The sequence below is a fragment of the Branchiostoma floridae genome, chromosome 10, assembly GCF_000003815.2.
Source record: "Branchiostoma floridae strain S238N-H82 chromosome 10, Bfl_VNyyK, whole genome shotgun sequence".
NCBI classification, from domain to species: domain Eukaryota; kingdom Metazoa; phylum Chordata; class Leptocardii; order Amphioxiformes; family Branchiostomatidae; genus Branchiostoma; species Branchiostoma floridae.
In genome coordinates this window covers 20055629-20073760 of record NC_049988.1, presented here as the reverse complement: position 1 = coordinate 20073760, position 18132 = coordinate 20055629, and the positions used below count along the sequence as shown (strand labels likewise).

The window sequence follows — 18132 nt, the reverse complement described above, 5'->3', positions numbered from 1 at the left end:
AAACCATATCCAGTTAGCTTGAGTAACTATTTTTTGGTGTATCGTATTACCTGGATGTCTAACCTACATCACGTAACAAAGATCATTGTCATTGATAAAATGGATAGCAAGTGAGTGTGTGATAATAATGAGGGTTTGCACTGTCCAAGACTATGTATAGTGTTTGATTCTAATTCAATTTTTCTTCTTGTTTTGTAGACCCATTCCTGACCGTGAGTTTGTTGAGGTGTACGTCAAGGCCTACTACCTGACAGATGCAGACATGGAGAGATGGATCAGGGACCATAGGGTCAGGACCTTTCAACTCTGAACTTTGTTTACCAAAGAGACTTTTTTTTTAATCATTGGTCGACAGTAATATTGATGGGAATGATTGATCAATGAAAATACAACCTAATAGTGTCTTTAAAATTGAAATTGAAGTAAATTAAATATGAGAGAATTTTGTGAATGTACTTAAGTACCCAACATGAAGTTCTGAATGGAAGCCTTAATAGTTCAACCAATGATAGCATGGAAATTAGAAAATTGACCAATAGGAGAATGGCTGCATGCCCGTCAAATATTTGCATTATTATGTTTTTATTTTGCATCTCTTAAGGGACTTATGGGATCAGTACTCGAGTCTAGATTGCTACATATTTCGCTGCATAACACTAGTTCTGATATTTATTATTTGATCTTATATTGTAAAAATTTGTGTGGTCTGGGGAAAAACTAAATGGGAGCTGATTTTAGAAATAAGTTTTGTCTGTTTGCCTCATTGACCTCGTCTTTAATCCATCATGGCGGCCGCGTGAGAAAGGTGTATAGACATGTTTGACTGAATATTGATCCTTTTCAATGTAATTTCAACTTGAGAAGTATCAGAGAATTGATCGAAAACCTTTTGGTAATGACATTTACTTTGTCTTCATAAATAGTGTTTGAAATCAACATTTCAATGACACTCGCTGTTTACTATTTTCCATGTAGGAATATTCCACCAAGCAGCTGACTGGGCTTGTCATGTGCGGTGTCGGCTCACATATCAACAAGAAGGCCAGACAACGACTGCTGGCCACCATCGAAGACATGGAAAAGCTCAAGAGATGATGCAGTGTAGAACTGCCCCCTTGCAGTTCAGCTGTGAAGCGCAGTCGGACGTGTTGGTTTAGACCATGAATTCAGCAATGCAACGTAGAGCTGACATAAGATGTAGTAACTGTTTATCGGAAGAATATCAGTATGGAATTATGTAAAATTCGTCATGATTTTTGCACACTGAAAGGCGATCAGTAGATGACGAAAGTCTCCCAAAACCCATTGCAACTTTTGTGACAAATATGCATAACTGTAAGTAAGAATGTAGAAAAAAAGCTTGAAGATCAGGACAACTACCGTAATTCTTGGCCCTTTTTTTGAGATGGTTTTAATGAATGTTTACGGTTTGGCAGTGAATGCTTCATTGCGGACTTGATTATATATAAAACTACTGTTGATTCGATTAATGTACAGTATGGGACTTAAGTGAAACCACAAACTAAGAATAACCACAAGCAATCCAATTATTCCCTGCCGCAAAGCTAAAAAAGACTTACTGTGAACTTAAGCCATTGACCTTATCGAAGGAGTATTACATAGTAACAACTTGAAAGTAAAGAAATTCTATGTATATATATATGTAAATGTAAGTTTAACAGGCTGAGCATGATTGACATTTTATTAAAGTTTATTTGCCAAAAACAATTATGAAGAATCAGGAAGAACAATACGTTTGTTTAACTAGGTACAAAGTTTTGATCAAGACTATCAAATTGCAATTTACATTGTATTAGTGCTAAACGAGATAGCATATAGGGTACAGATTCAAGATTCTAAATCTGAAGCATACGTTTCCAAATTGGACTTATCCAAATTTTGAATTGTCCAACAACAGTCTTTGTCTGGGAAAAAGCAGTAAACTGCTTCTGTGACATCAGTTTATGCTGTTGTTTGCTTATTCCTGGACAAAGACTGGAGTTAGACTGTCACAAAGTTTGGAAAGCCCCTTTTTTGTGTTGGAATATTACAGTTTAACTTGCTTCAGGACGATTTCTTCCAGCACAGTTGAACTTCCAAGCTAACAACTAGTAGATTTTTCCAATTGTTACTTACCCTGTTCTGATGATGTTGCAATATTCCTATTCAACTAATATATTAATGATGACAATAATGTGTTTTATTATGCTATGAGGTTCTGTATTTTTTTGTAGGGACCAGATTCAGCCCGCCAGCCATAAAAGGTACAAATCATCAAACTGAAGTTTTGTTTGGTATGTTTACTGTTCTGTTCATGTTTCTGTTGCAAATTCTGGTTTGCTTTGCTTTGGTAATTATAACAAAATACAATGATAGCATCATTTGTATATCATGTCATTCAGTCACTGTAGGCCTCCCAACACAATCATTTGAACTTAAATAAACCATGGGCTTGAAATGTTCTTGTTGGTTTTAATCCCGTGTAAACATATCCTGCTACAGAAACAGAGAAGAAAGGGTCTGTTCAAACGAACGCAACAAGGCAAAGTATCCAACATCATTAATCTGGTAGTGATATGTGTCAAACTCACATGCTTTTCCTCATTAGTGCTGAGTGATAAGCAGAAAAAGCAGCATGTACCATTTTTAAAGTCTTTTTTTTAGGTATGACTCAGCCGGGGATCGAACTCACCACCGAATGCAAGGCGAACACCCGGCCATTGCACCGGTCGTAGCTCAAAGGTGTACGCAGATAGAGAATCTATACGAACCCAACTTGGCAAACAGCTCTACCTGAAGAATGTTCAAGGAATTACATTACCTTAAACAGTCCCTTGTGGCAGGTAGAAGTTGGTACCTGAGGCCGTAGACGCACCAGGTGGGCCTTTGTGATGGCTCGAGGTCTTACTTTGCCGATCACGCTGTTTGATAACGTCATAGATTATTGAGAGAAAAGCACGTTTAGTCTTGGCAAAGACTCAAGACTGTTAGAAGTCGGGCTGTTGGTGCAGAGTGAAAATACTCAACAGACAAAGCAGCATGTGCTATTTTTTAATTCATTTGTATGACCTAGCCGGGATCAAACTCACCACCGAATGCAAGGCGAACACCCGGCCATTGCACCGGTCGTAGCTCAAAGGTCATACGAACGCAACTTGGCAAACAGCCCTACCTGAAGAATGCCCAAGGAATTACATTACCTTAAACAGCCCCTTGTGGCAGGTGCAAGTTGGTACCTGAGGTCGTACACACACCTGGTTGGTATTTGTGACCGCTCGAGGTCTTACTTTGCCGATCACGATGTGTGATAACGTCATAGAGTATTGAGAGAAAAGCACGTTTACTCTTGGCAGAGACTCAAGACTGTTAGAAGTCGGACTTTTGCTGCAGAGTGAAAATACTCAACAGACAAAGCAGCATGTATTATTTTTTTAAGTCATTTGAATGACCTAACCAGGATCAAACTCACCACGGAATGCAAGGCCGCAACATCCGGGCATTGCACCGGTCGTAGCTCAAAGGTGTCAACAGAGAAACCGTGCCAACGAAACTTGGCAAACAGCCCTACCTGAAGAATGCTCAAGGCAATACATGACCTTAAACAGTCCCTTGTGGCAGGTGGAAGTTGGTACCTGAGGTCGTGGACGCACCAGGTGGGCCTTTGTGACCGCTCAAGGTCTTACTTCGCCGATCAAGCTGTTTGGTAACGTTATAGATTATTGAGAGAAGAGCACGTCTACTCTTGGTAGAGACTCAAGACTCTTGGTGTAGAGTAAAAATACTCAACAGACAAAGCAGCATGTACTGTCTTTTAATTCATTTGTATGACCTAGCCGGTATCGAACCCACAACCAACTGCAAGGCGAACACCCGGCCATTGAACCGTCGTAGCTCAAAGGTGTTCACATAGAAACCATGCCAACGCAACTTGGCAAACAGCTCTACCTGAAGAATGTCCAAGGAATTACATGACCTTAAACAGTCCCTTGTGGCAGGCAGAAGTTGGTCCTGAGGTCGTACACACACCAGGTGGGCCTTTGTGACGGCTCGAGGTCTTACTTTGCCGATCACGCTGTTTGATAACGTCATAGAGTATTGAGAGAAAAGCACGTCTACTCTTGGCAGAGACTCAGGCTGTTTGAGGTCAGACTGTTTCTGCAGAATGAAAATACTCAACAGACAAAGCAGCATGTGCTATTTTTTAAAGTCATTTGAATGACCTAACCAGGATCAAACTCACCACCGAATGCAAGGCGAACACCCGGCCATTGCACCGGTCGTACTACTCTCAAAGGTTTGAATAGAGAAACCATGCCAACGAAACTTGGCAAACAGCCCTACCTGAAGAATGTCTAAGGAATTACATCACCCCTTGTGGCAGGTGGAAGTTGGTACCTGAGGTCGTTGACGCACCAGGTGGGCCTTTGTGACGGCTCGAGGTCTTACATTGCCGATCACGATGTGTGATAACGTCATAGATTATTGAGAGAAAAGCACGTTTAGTCTTCGCAGAGACTCGAGACTGTTTGAGGTCGGACTGTTGGTGCAGAGTGAAAATACTCAACAGACAAAGCAGCATGTACTATTTTTCTAAGTCATTGGTATGACCTAGCCGGTATCGAACTCACCACCTAATGCAAGGCGAACACCCGGCCATCGCACCGGTCGTACTACTCTCAAAGGTGTGAATAGAGAAACCATGGCAACGCAACTTGGCAAACAGCCCTACCTGAAGAATGTCCAAGGAATTACATGACCTTAAACAGCCCCTTGTGGCACGTAGAAGTTGGTACCTGAGGCAGTAGACGCACCAGGTGGGCCTTTGTGACGGCTCGAGGTCTTACTTTCCTGATTTCGCTGTGTGATAACGTCATAGGTTATTGAGAGAAAAGCACGTTTAGTGTTGGCAGAGACTCGAGACTGTTTGAGGTCGGACTGTTGGTACAGAGTGAAAATAGATTCTGTATCGGTAAAATGTTAAGGTGTATGTACGTAAGCTGCTAGACCACTTGGAAGGTTTCCGCCATAGTACCTTTTGGCTAATCTCCAAGCAGACGTCGACCCTACGGTGCCATAAGATAGCATCAAAGCTGGCCAAGGATTGTAGCCGGATAAGGGAGTCAAACGGAAAGTTTGATACTTACCGTGGATCGGTAAGTTTGATACTTTACGCACCGTAGATCTGGTTAGAGATTACCTTTTGGCGGCATTATGTACATAATTCTTTCTCCGTGTAGTGTTTGCACTGTGTTTTTATGGGCCTTGGGCCTGATTCAAATAAAATGAAATATCGTAAGGTAGCATCACAAGGCAGCATTACTATGATCTCCATCAGGGTAACGTTACATTTCCAAACCATGATGAGGCCGGGATGTTTTTTTAACGAAAAATATAAATGTATACGTAATTATATACACAAATAATGCCCACGAATATTCTATATTTTCTGCTACTTATCTCCAATCAAATGTTACAAGCTTCATTGAATTGGAACAGAGAAGAATTTCTAAAGAAACGATCTCAACATCTAACAAATATCCCGCAAACCTAGCGTTCGCACCAAGAATACATTTGTTTTGGCCTTGTTTCAATTCTACTTTCTTGCAACTCATCACAGATGAAGTGTCGTTACAAGCTCATTTCAAAGGACAAAATCAATGGAAAGAAATGCCTAAGAAATTTGTGGCTTATGTACCATTCCATCAAAGGGTAAACCAAAGAATACGTTCGTTCTGGTCGTGTTTAAATTCTGCTTCTTCTGCACTTTGTCACAAAGCAAATGCCGTTAGATTTATTGACTTGGAAAGAAGAAAATATTTTAAAAGGAGCGCCTTCAACATATCAGAATATCTAGTAAATCCAGCATTCAAACCAAAGAATACATTCTTTTTGGCCTTATTTCAATTCTATTTTCTTGCAACCTCATCGTAGATCAATATGGCTACAAGCTACAATGACTTCTAAACGAAAAGAAACTTTAAAAGAAAAAAACTTTTAATATCTCAGAAAATTCTAGCCAATCTAATATACCAAGTTTCATTGATCATGTCTTTCAAACCAAAGAATACATTCGTTCTGGCCTTGTTTCAATAGAGTTAATTCCAGTTGTGGCGGCCATGTTGGATTTCTGGGGTCATCCGGGGTCATGGCACCAGAACGAGACTGCAGGTGGTACCAGCTGGGCATTCTACTATATAGGCTGTATTGCAGACATAAGTATGCCATCTTCGGGAGTGCATTTCACCCCTCTAAGGTTAAACAACTGCACAATATATGCCTGTTATCTATAGAAAATACTGTTTTGGAAATTTGAACTTGATTTTGGTGATATTATTTATTAATTTTTCACATTTTTTGACGGGTGACCTGAGAATAATTAATGTCAGTGTTTATATCCTCCATGTGTGCTGTGTATCGGTATCTGTGATTAAAACCTACAAAAACATGGAAATATCGGGGTGACAAACCTTTTGGTAGAAATTTAGAAGACATTTGGCTGTTATTCTGATGATTTCTAGATGCCAAGAACCGTTCTGCAAACTAAGCTCTATAGGAAAATCCTGCGGCACTCAATGGGGAAGGCAGTGTATGTACCGGGTGTGCTCCTTTACTTGTTTCCCAATTTATCTGACAGTGTTTTTATTGGTTTATTTTAGTTTAAACAACATACCCCGTAAGAAAAATGTCCACATGTTGTATAACATTGTGGGATGAAATGTAGCAGATTGTTTACTGTTGTTTTTGCAATTTTTTCAATGCCAAGGTGGAAAAAAAACATAACTTTGATTATAAGTGCCAGCGGAGGAGGGATTGTAGCCTGAGTGTCATCCTAGGTAGCTTACCGGGCTCCCATACTCACCCCTCACAAACCAGAGGGGTGAGTATGAGAGCCTCCGTAACCAACTAGGATGATACTCAGGCTAGAGTCGACCCTCACATTACTCTAAAAACCGGACTTCATGCCAGTTTCAGATCAGTGTGGGTGGAAATGTGACAGAATTTTCACAGACGCTGCGAACATCTGTTCATAAAACTACGTATTACTAAGTTCTATCACCAATTTACCTCTTCCACTGACGATAAAATTTACGTTTTTCTCCACATTGGCATTGAAAAATCCCTAACAGAAAAAAAATCTGCTACATTTCATCCCACAATTTTATGGACCCAACATGTGGAATTTGTTGTGTAGGGTTATGTTGTTTAAACTAGAATAAAACAATGAAAACATGATTTGGGAAGAAAGTAAAGGAGCACACCCGGCATGACATTCCCATAGAGCGTAGTTTGCAGAACGGATCTTGGCATCAATACATCATCAGAACAACTGCCAAATGTCTTCTAAATTTCTACCCGCAAAAATGTCATCCCCATATTTTGTGTATTTGTAGGGTTTAATCCAAATAGTAAACCTACTATATCACAGTTACCAATACAAAGCACTCATGGATGATATAAACACTGACACTAATTGTTCTCAGGTCACCCATAAAAAATGTGAAAAATTGATTAAAAAATATCACCAAAATCAAATTCAAATGTCCCAAACAATATTTTCTATATATAACAGGCATATATTGTGCAGTTGTTAACATTAGAGGGGTGAAATGCACTCCCGAAGATGGCATACTTATGTCTGCAATACAGCCTATATAGTAGAATGCCCAGCTGGTACCACCTGCAGTCTCGTTCTGGTGCCATGACCCCGGAAATCCAACATGGCCGCCACAACTGGAATTAACTCTATTCTATTTTCCCTGCAACTCATCACAGATCAAGTATGGGTGCCAGCTTCATGCAGCCAGCTGAATAAGTTTGGCGCTCTGGCAATGAATTTGCGCGCCGAAGCGTGACAGAGAGTGTATCGGGGACTTGTGTCGCATCAGAATCCGTGTCGCTCGGGTCGCTGCACGTAATATGCGCCGGTCGTAATTATTGTGTGACTTAGACTTTTGGATTGCACTTGCGAAAGGGCAATTAGAAATCGCAGTTTTGAAAAATAAGCCTGGGAAATGTGAGCATGTCGGAAGTGGGTGGCGGAATTCGGATGCTTTCTTTGATTATTCGGTTGAATTTCAAGCAAGGTTTGCTTGCTTGCAGTTTGTTTTTCTATAATTACCAGCTTGTCAACATAGCGTCCCAATTTCACTTACTGCCCCACTAATACTATCTAGCGTTTCAGAGTCAAAAGTATAAAATATTCCCGTTGGATCATGCCTCTAGATCTTTCTACGATCTTGGCGCAGTAGACTAGCAATGTTTCGCCAGCTGATTAAGTTTGGCGCTCTGGCAATGAAGTTGCTTGCCGAAGCGTGACAGAGAGTGTATCGAGGACTTGTGTCGCATCAGAATCCGTGTCGTGCAGGTCGCTTCACGTAATAGGCGCCGGTCGTAACGGTTGTGTGACTTAGAGTTTTGGATTGCACTTGCGAAAGGGCAACGAGAAATCGCAGTTTTGAAAAATAAGCCTGGCAAATGTTTGCATATCGGAAATCTGTGGTGGAATGTGGATGCATTCTTTAATTCTTCGGTAAAATCTCAAGGTTTGATTGCTTGCAGCCTGTTTTTTTTACTATTATTACCAGCTTGTCAAAATATTTTCCCAATTTCACTTACTGCCCCACTAATACCTGGCGTTTCAGAGAGTCAAAAGTTCAAAATATTCCCGGTGGAATATGGCCACAGATCCTCTTACGATTGTCGCGCAGTAGACTAAGTTTGGCGCTCTTGCAATGAAGTTGCTCACCGAAGCGTGACTGAGAGTGTATCGGGGACTTGTGTCGCATCAAAATCCTTGTCGCTCGGGTCGCTGCACGTAATACGCGCCGGTCGTAACGCGGTAATGATACGCTAAGTGTTGCAGAGGGCAGGTTGGCTCTTTGTGCGCGTTCTGAATACGTACCCGAGGGGGCTGGCAGTTTGGAATTACGGGACGGAGAGTTATAGTCGTTACTATGATTGCGCAGATTGCGGTCTAAGCTTTTGCGTCATAGCGTAACCTTTTTGTGGAAAGATGGATAGGGGAACGTACATGTTGGCACCACACTTTATAATACACGTTTAAAACACGAAGATTAATACTTACATGTTATATGTACATTGTGGATGGATATGCTTTAATATTAGGTCGAGAGGCACAATCAGGTATTAAAGTTTGATTCGACGATTTTCTTTCGTTTGACAAATCAAAATCCCAGATTTGGAGCCGAATTTCTTTGCAAAAGGAGTGAAGTAGGCTGTGTACATTCGAGCCCACCGTCCGATAATGAACTGAGACGGGGAAGACACAAGTTATCTGGCACGTAGGACCCATTGCTGCGGGCACGTGTCTTTGATGTCACCCTGAAGTAGCAGTGGACGGGTCGATTAAAAATTTGGGTAAGTCCTAATTTCTTCAAATTGTTCGCCGTTTTAAGTTCAGTCATCTTTAAATTGATAGTGTTTTACCGACACAGATGAACTGTAATGTTACGACTGGCCTGGTCTTTATTTTATAGCTATTTCCCTTTTCCCTGACGATGTTGTTTTCAGTTTTCGCAATCAATAACTGTCATCAAATAAGACTTCAATGAGAGGCACTAACGAAGTTGAAAATTAGAAGTTTACTTATATATTTTAGTCAAAAATGATCTCGAAGATTACGTTTTGCACCGAATTGCAACGTAATCATCGAATATCAGACATAATTTCACCACACAAATACCCCCAACATTAGACGAATAGTGCTGTTACGCCGTCGGAAACAATTTGACATACTATGAAACCCCTTACACACCCCCATACAGATCTGTAAAGGGCATATCTGGCTCAGCTGTTGGACTTGCGGCTGATTTCCTCGGGGAAAAATGAACGTGTCAGTCCTCATCCCGCGGGAGGGGAGGGGCAGGGGTGTGATAGGGTTAGCTGGAGGTCTGCTTCAGGATTAATGCGCAGTAGAGTCTACAACTTTATTTGCATACTCTGAGTCAGCTTACAGATGCGCCCTATGTGTATCCTCTACCAGGCTCCGCATATCGGTGGTCTAATTGTAGAAAATGGACAAATCTATAGTACCCTAGGGGAGTTAGCCGCCAGAAGAATACGTTCCTCACCGACGGTCGAAAAATATACAAATAGCGTATATTTGTCCGATTCCTACAATTAGATCACCGATCCGCGGAGCTTGATAGAGGCTACCCTATGTGGTAGAGACTGACATTCTCGTGTAGGACTGTCTACCCATAGTCGAAGCTGTAGGGCTGATATCAATTAGGATTTTACCCTATAGCTAGTCCACATTGACCGAATGAGGTCGTAGAGTCCAGAATAAGTGGGTTTGTAGGTAACGTGGTTTGAAAGCTATTTGTAAGGGGTTATTATTGTTATAATTAGGATGCTAATGGCGGGAAATTTAAACCGGAGGTCCTCTGTTTGTAGCCTGATTGAATCTCGCTTATAGCAGCCCGCCCAGCCCGCCCAACACCCACCGGCCTCCGCGGGGAGGGGCCAGTTACAGCCCCGGGCAGCTGAGTTTGAGTTACACAGACTACTGTGTTTGAGGAGAAACACATCTCTAGCATTTCAAAGACCAACCTGAATTTTTGTTGTAAGCCTTGACTTTTACCCAATGTGATTGGACCAAACGAATCTGTTCCCTGAATGACTTGTAAACATGTTGTCAGTTTTAAAACGGGCTGTAACGCGCAAAAGATCTCAAGTGAAGTTACCTTTATCGTCCATGACATACCTTTAACCTTAAAATGTTAATGACCTGCCACAATTATTGTTGGGAGTAGACTTTGCCAGATGTGAGTGGGCCAAACCAATTTATACCTTACAGTTTTCTTGTTGTGAAATGGGTTGAATTGTGCAAACAAACCGAAATGACGGTACCTTTATTGGTCCTGACTCTGGCGCCGTGGCTAATATTTTTCCGAGGCTGTTTCTTCCCCCGCATTTTCGCGACTCGTCTGTAGTTCTGATGGTGAGGTTCCAACCTTCAACTTCCATTTTGCGCAAACATGCATGTCAGCATGAAACAAAATGTTATCGAAACCGAACTCTGCAGTATTATCAATAAGTACGTCGTACTTTTAAAATTATTTACTACCTTTTAAATTTTCTTGTTGTATCCAAAGGTTCCTGCTTGTTTGTAGTTCCAAGAGTCTTTGAAGGTTCCCTAATTGACAACGATGAAAAAATCCTAATTGCCGGAACGTGTCCCTAATATGGCCATGTTATCCCTCCAGAGTTGTAAAAGCTAGTGTTTCTGGATCCCGGATCAAAGATTTCTGCAAGTCTGAAGTTCCGACAGTCTGTGAAGGCCTCTGAACTTGCAACATTTGAAAAAATTATTTCCTACTTCCACAAGCGTGTTCCTAATATGGGCAAGTTTACCCCCCACAGTTGTAAAATCGAATTTTCCTGGATCAACCATTCCTGCCTGTTTGTAGTTCAGACAGTCTGTGAAGGCCTCTGAATTGGCGACGATAAAAAACAAACATATTTCCTAAGACTAAGTCCCGGAATGTGGACTTTACCTTCCAGAGCTGTAAAAGCCCATTTTCCTGGATCCTGGATCAAAGATTTCTGCCTGTTTGTACTTCCGACAGTTTGTGAAGGTCTTGATGAGCTGGCAAAAATAAAAATAGATATATTTCCTAATTTCAGGAGCGTCTCCCTAATATGGGCAAGTTTACTCCCCATAGTTGTAAAAGCGAATTTTCCCGGATCAAAGATTCCTGCATGTTTGTAGCTCCGACAGTCTGTGAAGGTCTGTGACCCCCCGGAGATGGATCAGGGATAATGAGTGACCGGAGGGTCCCCAGCAATTCACGGCAATCAGCCCGAGTTTGGAGTAATCTGTGACTCGGTATTGCAAGGTCTGTCTAATATGGAAAATCCCCCCCCCCCCCCCGGGGGGGGTTGTAGAAGGTAATTTTTGCGGGTCCTGGGTCAAAGATTCCTGCCTGTTTGGGGTTCCGACTGTCTGTTAAAGTCTGTGACCCCCCGGATATGGATCGGGGATAATGAGTGGCCGGAGGGTCCCCAGCAATTCACGGCAATCAGCCGCAGTTTTGGGTAATCTGTGACTTGGTATTGCCGTGATCAGCTCACACTCTGGCAGTCCCATTGGAGCGGAGATCAGAGGAGAACGATGGAGGAAAGGGCAAAGGTTTTAGCTGACGCGTAATCATTTCGTTTGTTAATATGTTCTACTAAATTGCTACGTTTTACTGCTGGTAGTAAACGTGACCATATTAGGGAAATTAGACGCGTCCCTGGAATATCAAAAGGGGGGTTACTGTGATCTAAAGTAGAGCAAAGGTTGTACTTGCATGGTAAGGCATTTCTCATTGCGTTTAGCTTTTGTGTTTTGGATTACATCTATAAGAACAAGTAGAAAACATGGCCTTATTAGGAAAATTAGACACGTCCATGGAATATCAAAAGGGGTCAAAAGGGGAGCAAAGTTTCTACTTGTATGCTTGCATGTTAATGAATTTGTCATTAGTTTTAAGTTTTGTGTTTTGGAGTACATCTAACAACAGGTAGAAAACATGGCCTTTTTAGGAAATGTTCTCAAGGTTGCTCCTTTAATTTGGACATGTGATCGGGGTGAAAGCGAGGGCAGAGCTTTTACATTGTTCATGATCAATTCATCTTTACTATGCTCTACTTGATTACATTTTACAACGTGTTAAAAATGTCCATATTAGGAACATTACGGATGCTCCTGGAATTTGGGAATGGGCGTGGGGTGAAAGAAAGGGCAGGGGTTTTACATGGTTGCTGATCAAGTCATCTTTACCGTCATGTTCTACTTGATTACAGTTTACAACAAGTTGTAAACATGGCCATATAAGGGAATCGGATATGTTCCTGGAATATATGAACGAGGAAGGGGTTAGGGGAAAGATAGAGGAAGGTTAAAAGTTCCACATAACATAATCTGTTACAGAATCTCTCTACCAGTAGCAAATTGGCTGTTCTTAGCGGACTAGGGGGGTTATCTGCAGTGGTCAAACTTCATAACCAATTATCAAGTTATGAATAACATGAAAAAATGTATATGCAAGGTATAGATGAATAATGTGATCCAATCACACAAGGAATGTCCCCGACTCTTTTTGACAAGGGTGGTGGGATCTTTTGAATAAATATGCGTTAAAAAGGTGTGGCTGTCCTTAAACATGGACCGAAGCGAGGTACTCATTTCTTGAAGTAAAAAAAAAAATCATGTAAAGTGATTTTCCCAAGGGCACAACGCCAGAGCACATAACAGATAGTAAATATGGCCATTTCAGGAAACTCTCCTGGTCTCCTACGCTTGCTCATACAAACACCGAAATGTACCCATCACAACCGTAGGCGTCCAGAACACGTATTCTGTCCAGGATTGCTACCGTCAACAACAGATAACTATTTTATCCACCGCAAGATCTGCTTGTAGCTTACCCACCACCACCGTAGGTGTCCAGAACACCCTCAACCTTCCCAACCCGCCCCCAGTGATTTTCCAGCCCGCCTAATGTGCTTTTAGTCGTTTTTCCGCGGCTGCGATGCGCAGTGATGGATCGGGTAGGGACCCATGGGGCCTGGTAATTTGCAGCGGAATGGACCGATCCTGATCGAACTCCAAATCGAACAAATAGAACCAGGTAGAACCCCCTGTTCTCTTTCGAACACCTCCGTCAAGAACTGCCCCATGGCCAAAGAGAAATGCTAAGCTATTCTTTGTTGAACTTGAAGACTACACCCAGTGATGAGTATAGTTGTTTTGGGAGGGAGAGCCACTGCTTAGCGTTATATTGTTGGTGCGCAGGATGCACGTGTAGAGCGGTGACGGATCGGGTAGGACCCCTGGGAGCTGGTAATTTGCAGCGGAATTAGCAAAGGTCGCCGAGACAATGAAAATCAATCGTATCTCCCGGAGAGGAAGGAATCCCCAAGGTCGGCACTGAAATTGGAGCCTACGCTGGGGGTTTAGCCTGAATCCAAGCACAAAATCCGCACTCAATTTTACCGATTGCTACATGTTTGGGAAAATGGCTAATCAAATTTCATAGATGGAAAATTTGGGGAGTATTTAGGAAGTAAATGTCAGACTCTATGAAGGTATTAGATTTTTAATGGCTCAGTTTCACAGTCGTTAATAGGATCAGTCATGTGTAATGTGATGTAATTTTACCACCTTTCGAAGGAAGCAAGAGATAAATGAATCAAGCAATCAACTGATTTCCTGATAAATCAACCGTCTCTCAACTTGTTTTACTACGCCCAGCCATAGAAACAAATGTCTTTAAACTGTGGGGTTTATATATTGTATACGTGAGTCTGCATTTTAAAAGGGAAACGTACACGGTTATCCAAAGACATAGCAAATGCCATCTTACATCATTGACTTCGTCTTTTTAGACTTTCCTAAGTTCTAATGTTCAATGCGTCATGTTTTAACGTAGTTTCGTTTGCTGTCTCCATTGTTAGCTAACGCATTTATAAATGTTTGCAAACAATACAAGCGAGAGAGATGCTCCATTCCTTTTTATGACTTGACAAAACAGTTGCTAAGCTGTGTAAACCCTATTTCGGAGGGTGTCCATTGCAATCCGTCTAAGCTACCAGCAGGATATCATTACAGTCCAGCGGAATTCGATTTCCAGCGAGTAGATTTTCCACAGCGAAGCCGCCGTGCTTATTATATCGAATCCCGGATCCAATTTTCTCCAATTTCTGGCGGACTTTCTCAGGGTGCTGGGAAAGTCCGCTCGCATTTTTCACTGTCACGGAAGGAATTGGCGCAGCCTAATATTGGTGCTCGGGGATCGTGATCCCAATTTCAACCTCAAATCCTCGTCTTGACCTTGAGGGGTCACGCCATGAGTCTTAACTTCTTCGCCACTTTAGATGGATCGGGGCGGATGTAGCGCAGAGTTCTGGTTCGTGCGCACGTAATGGTTTCAACCATGCACAAAGTGTATCATAGCGTCGTCTGGACATTAGACGTTTTCGTCTTTTCATGTTTCTGTATGTGTATAATTGGTTATGTAATTATATGTTATCTAGAACTTCATTTATTTCATTTTGGTTTATTCGTATCCATGAATTTGGTAGCTCGTTTTCTGCGCTGTCAGCAATGCATGTTGATGCTAACATAACCAAGTTCATTTGAAGCACAAACACAATGATGTGGTACTTTTTGTTTTGATGATTCTGTATGTGTACTCTTGGAAATGCAAATATGTGTTAATTAAAATTTCTTTTATTGTTATGTGGCTAGAAGAAACAGGAACTTTGGTAGGTTGTACTTGCCAATGCCAATCATATTTGCCAATGCGAACATACATTGTAAGACACTAGTTGTGTTCGCACACCTTAAGCACCTCAAAGAATCCATCAACACATATGATTGAGGGCTGGGCCATATCCGAATTCTCCTGGTTCAAAGTGACCATCGAAGCAAAATCCTCGAACACAATATGAAATACCATTACCTTTTGTTAACATTTTTGCATTCCTGGTAAACCGCCTCATGGCGTAACACACCAGGTTTGTACTGAACAGTACAAGCTTCATACCTGGTAAACCGCCTCATGGCGTAACACACCAGGTTTGTACTGAAAAGTACACGCTGCATACTGGTAAACCGCCTCATGGCCCAACACACCAGGTTTGTACTGAAAAGTACACGCTGCATACTGGTAAACCGCCTCATGGCCCAACACACCAGGTTTGTACTGAAAAGTACACGCTGCATACTGGTAAACCGCCTCATGGCCCAACACACCAGGTTTGTACTGAAAAGTACACGCTGCATACTGGTAAACCGCCTCATGGCCCAACACACCAGGTTTGTACTGAAAAGTACACGCTGCATACCTGGTAAACCGCCTCATGGCGTAACACACCAGGTTTGTACTGAAAAGTACACGCTGCAAGTATACTTCAATGCACCCCGAATGATCTTCCAGTCTGACCCAGGTCACGTACCAGCTCAGCCCGCAGATGCAGTGTTGATGTGAAACAACCGATCCACTTGCAGCCGCAGTCGCCGCACAAATTGCTCCCAAATCAGCGCTATCTCCCCTCCCATATATTGCTGAATATACGGACTCATTTTGGGTAATGTCGGGACTCGGCTGGCTTTGGGAGAAAATTGGTGCTGACCATCGTTTCCTGTGATTTACTCAGGGATAGGCCATTAATGTCGCCAAACCGCCGGGTTCATGCTTCATGGTTCAATACGTCCAGCCCTTTTACAACATAAACACGCCCAATACATGCATAGGGGTCGGGGCAGCGGGAGGGGTTAGAACTATTGGGTAAAGGTTAGGGTTGAGGGTTAGGGACTCAGGTTACGGTCTGTGTGTGGTGGTTCGGGTTCACGCTTGACGGTCTGATGCGTTCAACTCCGTTTTACAACACAAACACGACTACTACATACACAGGTCTAGGAGTCAGGGGGAGGGAGGGGTCAGGACTTGTGGTAAAGGCTAGGTATTAGGGTTAGGGACTAGGGTCTGTGTGGGGCTAGGGTTCACGCTACACGGTCCGATACGTCTATTATCCTTTTACAACACAAACACGCCTAATACATGCACATGGGTCAGATAAGGGGGGTGGGGAGGGGGTGGTCAGGACTAGGGGGTAAAGGTTAGGGTTGGGAATTCAGGGTAAAGGGCACGGGTTTGGGTTAGCGTTTGGTTATTTTGGAAAATCAAGCAGTAAGATCTTTAGACAGAGTTTATCAAATACGTTCAACCGTTTTAGATCACCAACAGGCCCACTACATGTATAGGGGTCGGGGCAGGGGGAGGGGTTAGAACTAGGGGGTAAAGGTTAGGGTTGAGGGTTGGGGACTCAGGTTACGGTCTGTGTGTGGTGGTTCGGGTTCACGCTTCACGGTCTGATGCGTTCAACTCCGTTTTACAACACAAACACGACTACTACATACACAGGTCTAGGAGTCAGGGGGAGGGAAGGGTCAGGACTTGTGGTAAAGGCTAGGTATTAGGGTTAGGGACTAGGGTCTGTGTGGGGCTAGGGTTCACGCTACACGGTCCGATACGTCTATTATCCTTTTACAACACAAACACGCCTAATACATGCACATGGGTCAGATAAGGGGGGGGGGGGGGTCAGGACTAGGGGGTAAAGGTTAGGGTTAGGAATTCAGGGTAAAGGGCAAGTGTTTGGGTGAGCGTTTCGTTGTTATGGAAAATCAAGCAGTAAACTCTTTAGGCAGAGTTTATCAAATACGCTCAACCGTTTTAGAACACAAACACGCCCACTACATGCATAGGGGTCGGGGCAGGGGGAGGGGTTAGAATTATGGGGCAAAGTTTAGGGACTAAGGTTAGGGTCTGTGTGTGGGGTTATGGTTCACGCTACACGGTCTGATGCGTTCAACTCCGTTTTACAACACAAACACGACTACTACATATTAGACAGGTGTAGGAGTCAGGGGGAGGGGGGTCAGGACTTGTGGTAAAGGCTAGGTGTTAGGGTTAGGAACTAGGGTCTGTGTGGGGCTAGGGTTCACGCTTCACGGTCCGATACGTCTAATCCTTTTACAACACAAACACGTCCAATACATGCATATGGGTCAGATAAGGGGGGGGGGGGGTCAGGACTAGGGGGTAAAGGTTAGGGTTGGGAATTCAGGGTAAAGGGCACGTGTTTGGGTGAGCGTTTGGTTATTATGGAAAATCAAGCAGTGAACTCTTTAGGCAGAGTTTATCAAATACGTTTAACCCTTTTACGACACAAACACGTCTAGTACATGAACTGAGGTCAGATTACGGGGATGGGTTAGAACTATGGGGTAAAGGTTTAGTGTTGGGGGTTCAGGTTAGGATCGGGGTATAGGGTTGGGGCACGTGCTGGGTTTAGCGTTTATCTTGTAAATTTGAGCCGTAAACTCTTTTTTTAGATGAAGTTTATAAGAAAAAAAAACATATACCATAAACACGCCCACTACATGCGCAGGTCTATGGTTCAGGGGTCGGGGAAGGGTCAGGACTAGGGGTAAGGGTTAGGGATTCAGGTTAGGGTTGGGATGGGAATAGCGTTTGCCTATCTTGGAAATCAAGCCGTAACCTTTTGACAAAGCTTATCAAAAGATAGCACCCGTAGATTCTATTAGATAATCCG

At 42.7% G+C, this 18132-nt stretch overlaps 1 protein-coding gene across 7 annotated transcripts in view; it reads left to right on the top strand.

Moving 5' to 3' along the window:
- Positions 1-2384, top strand: part of LOC118424217 (syndetin-like) — a 28591-nt gene extending 26207 nt beyond the window's left edge. For all 7 annotated transcript variants that reach the window (XM_035832757.1, XM_035832758.1, XM_035832754.1 and 4 more), the window contains 2 exons: positions 199-289; positions 976-2384. In XM_035832757.1, coding sequence (XP_035688650.1) covers positions 199-289; positions 976-1095 — 211 coding nt within the window. In that variant the 3' untranslated portion in view covers positions 1096-2384. The remainder of the gene's footprint in view (positions 1-198; positions 290-975) is intronic.
- Positions 2385-18132: the final 15748 nt, after the last annotated feature.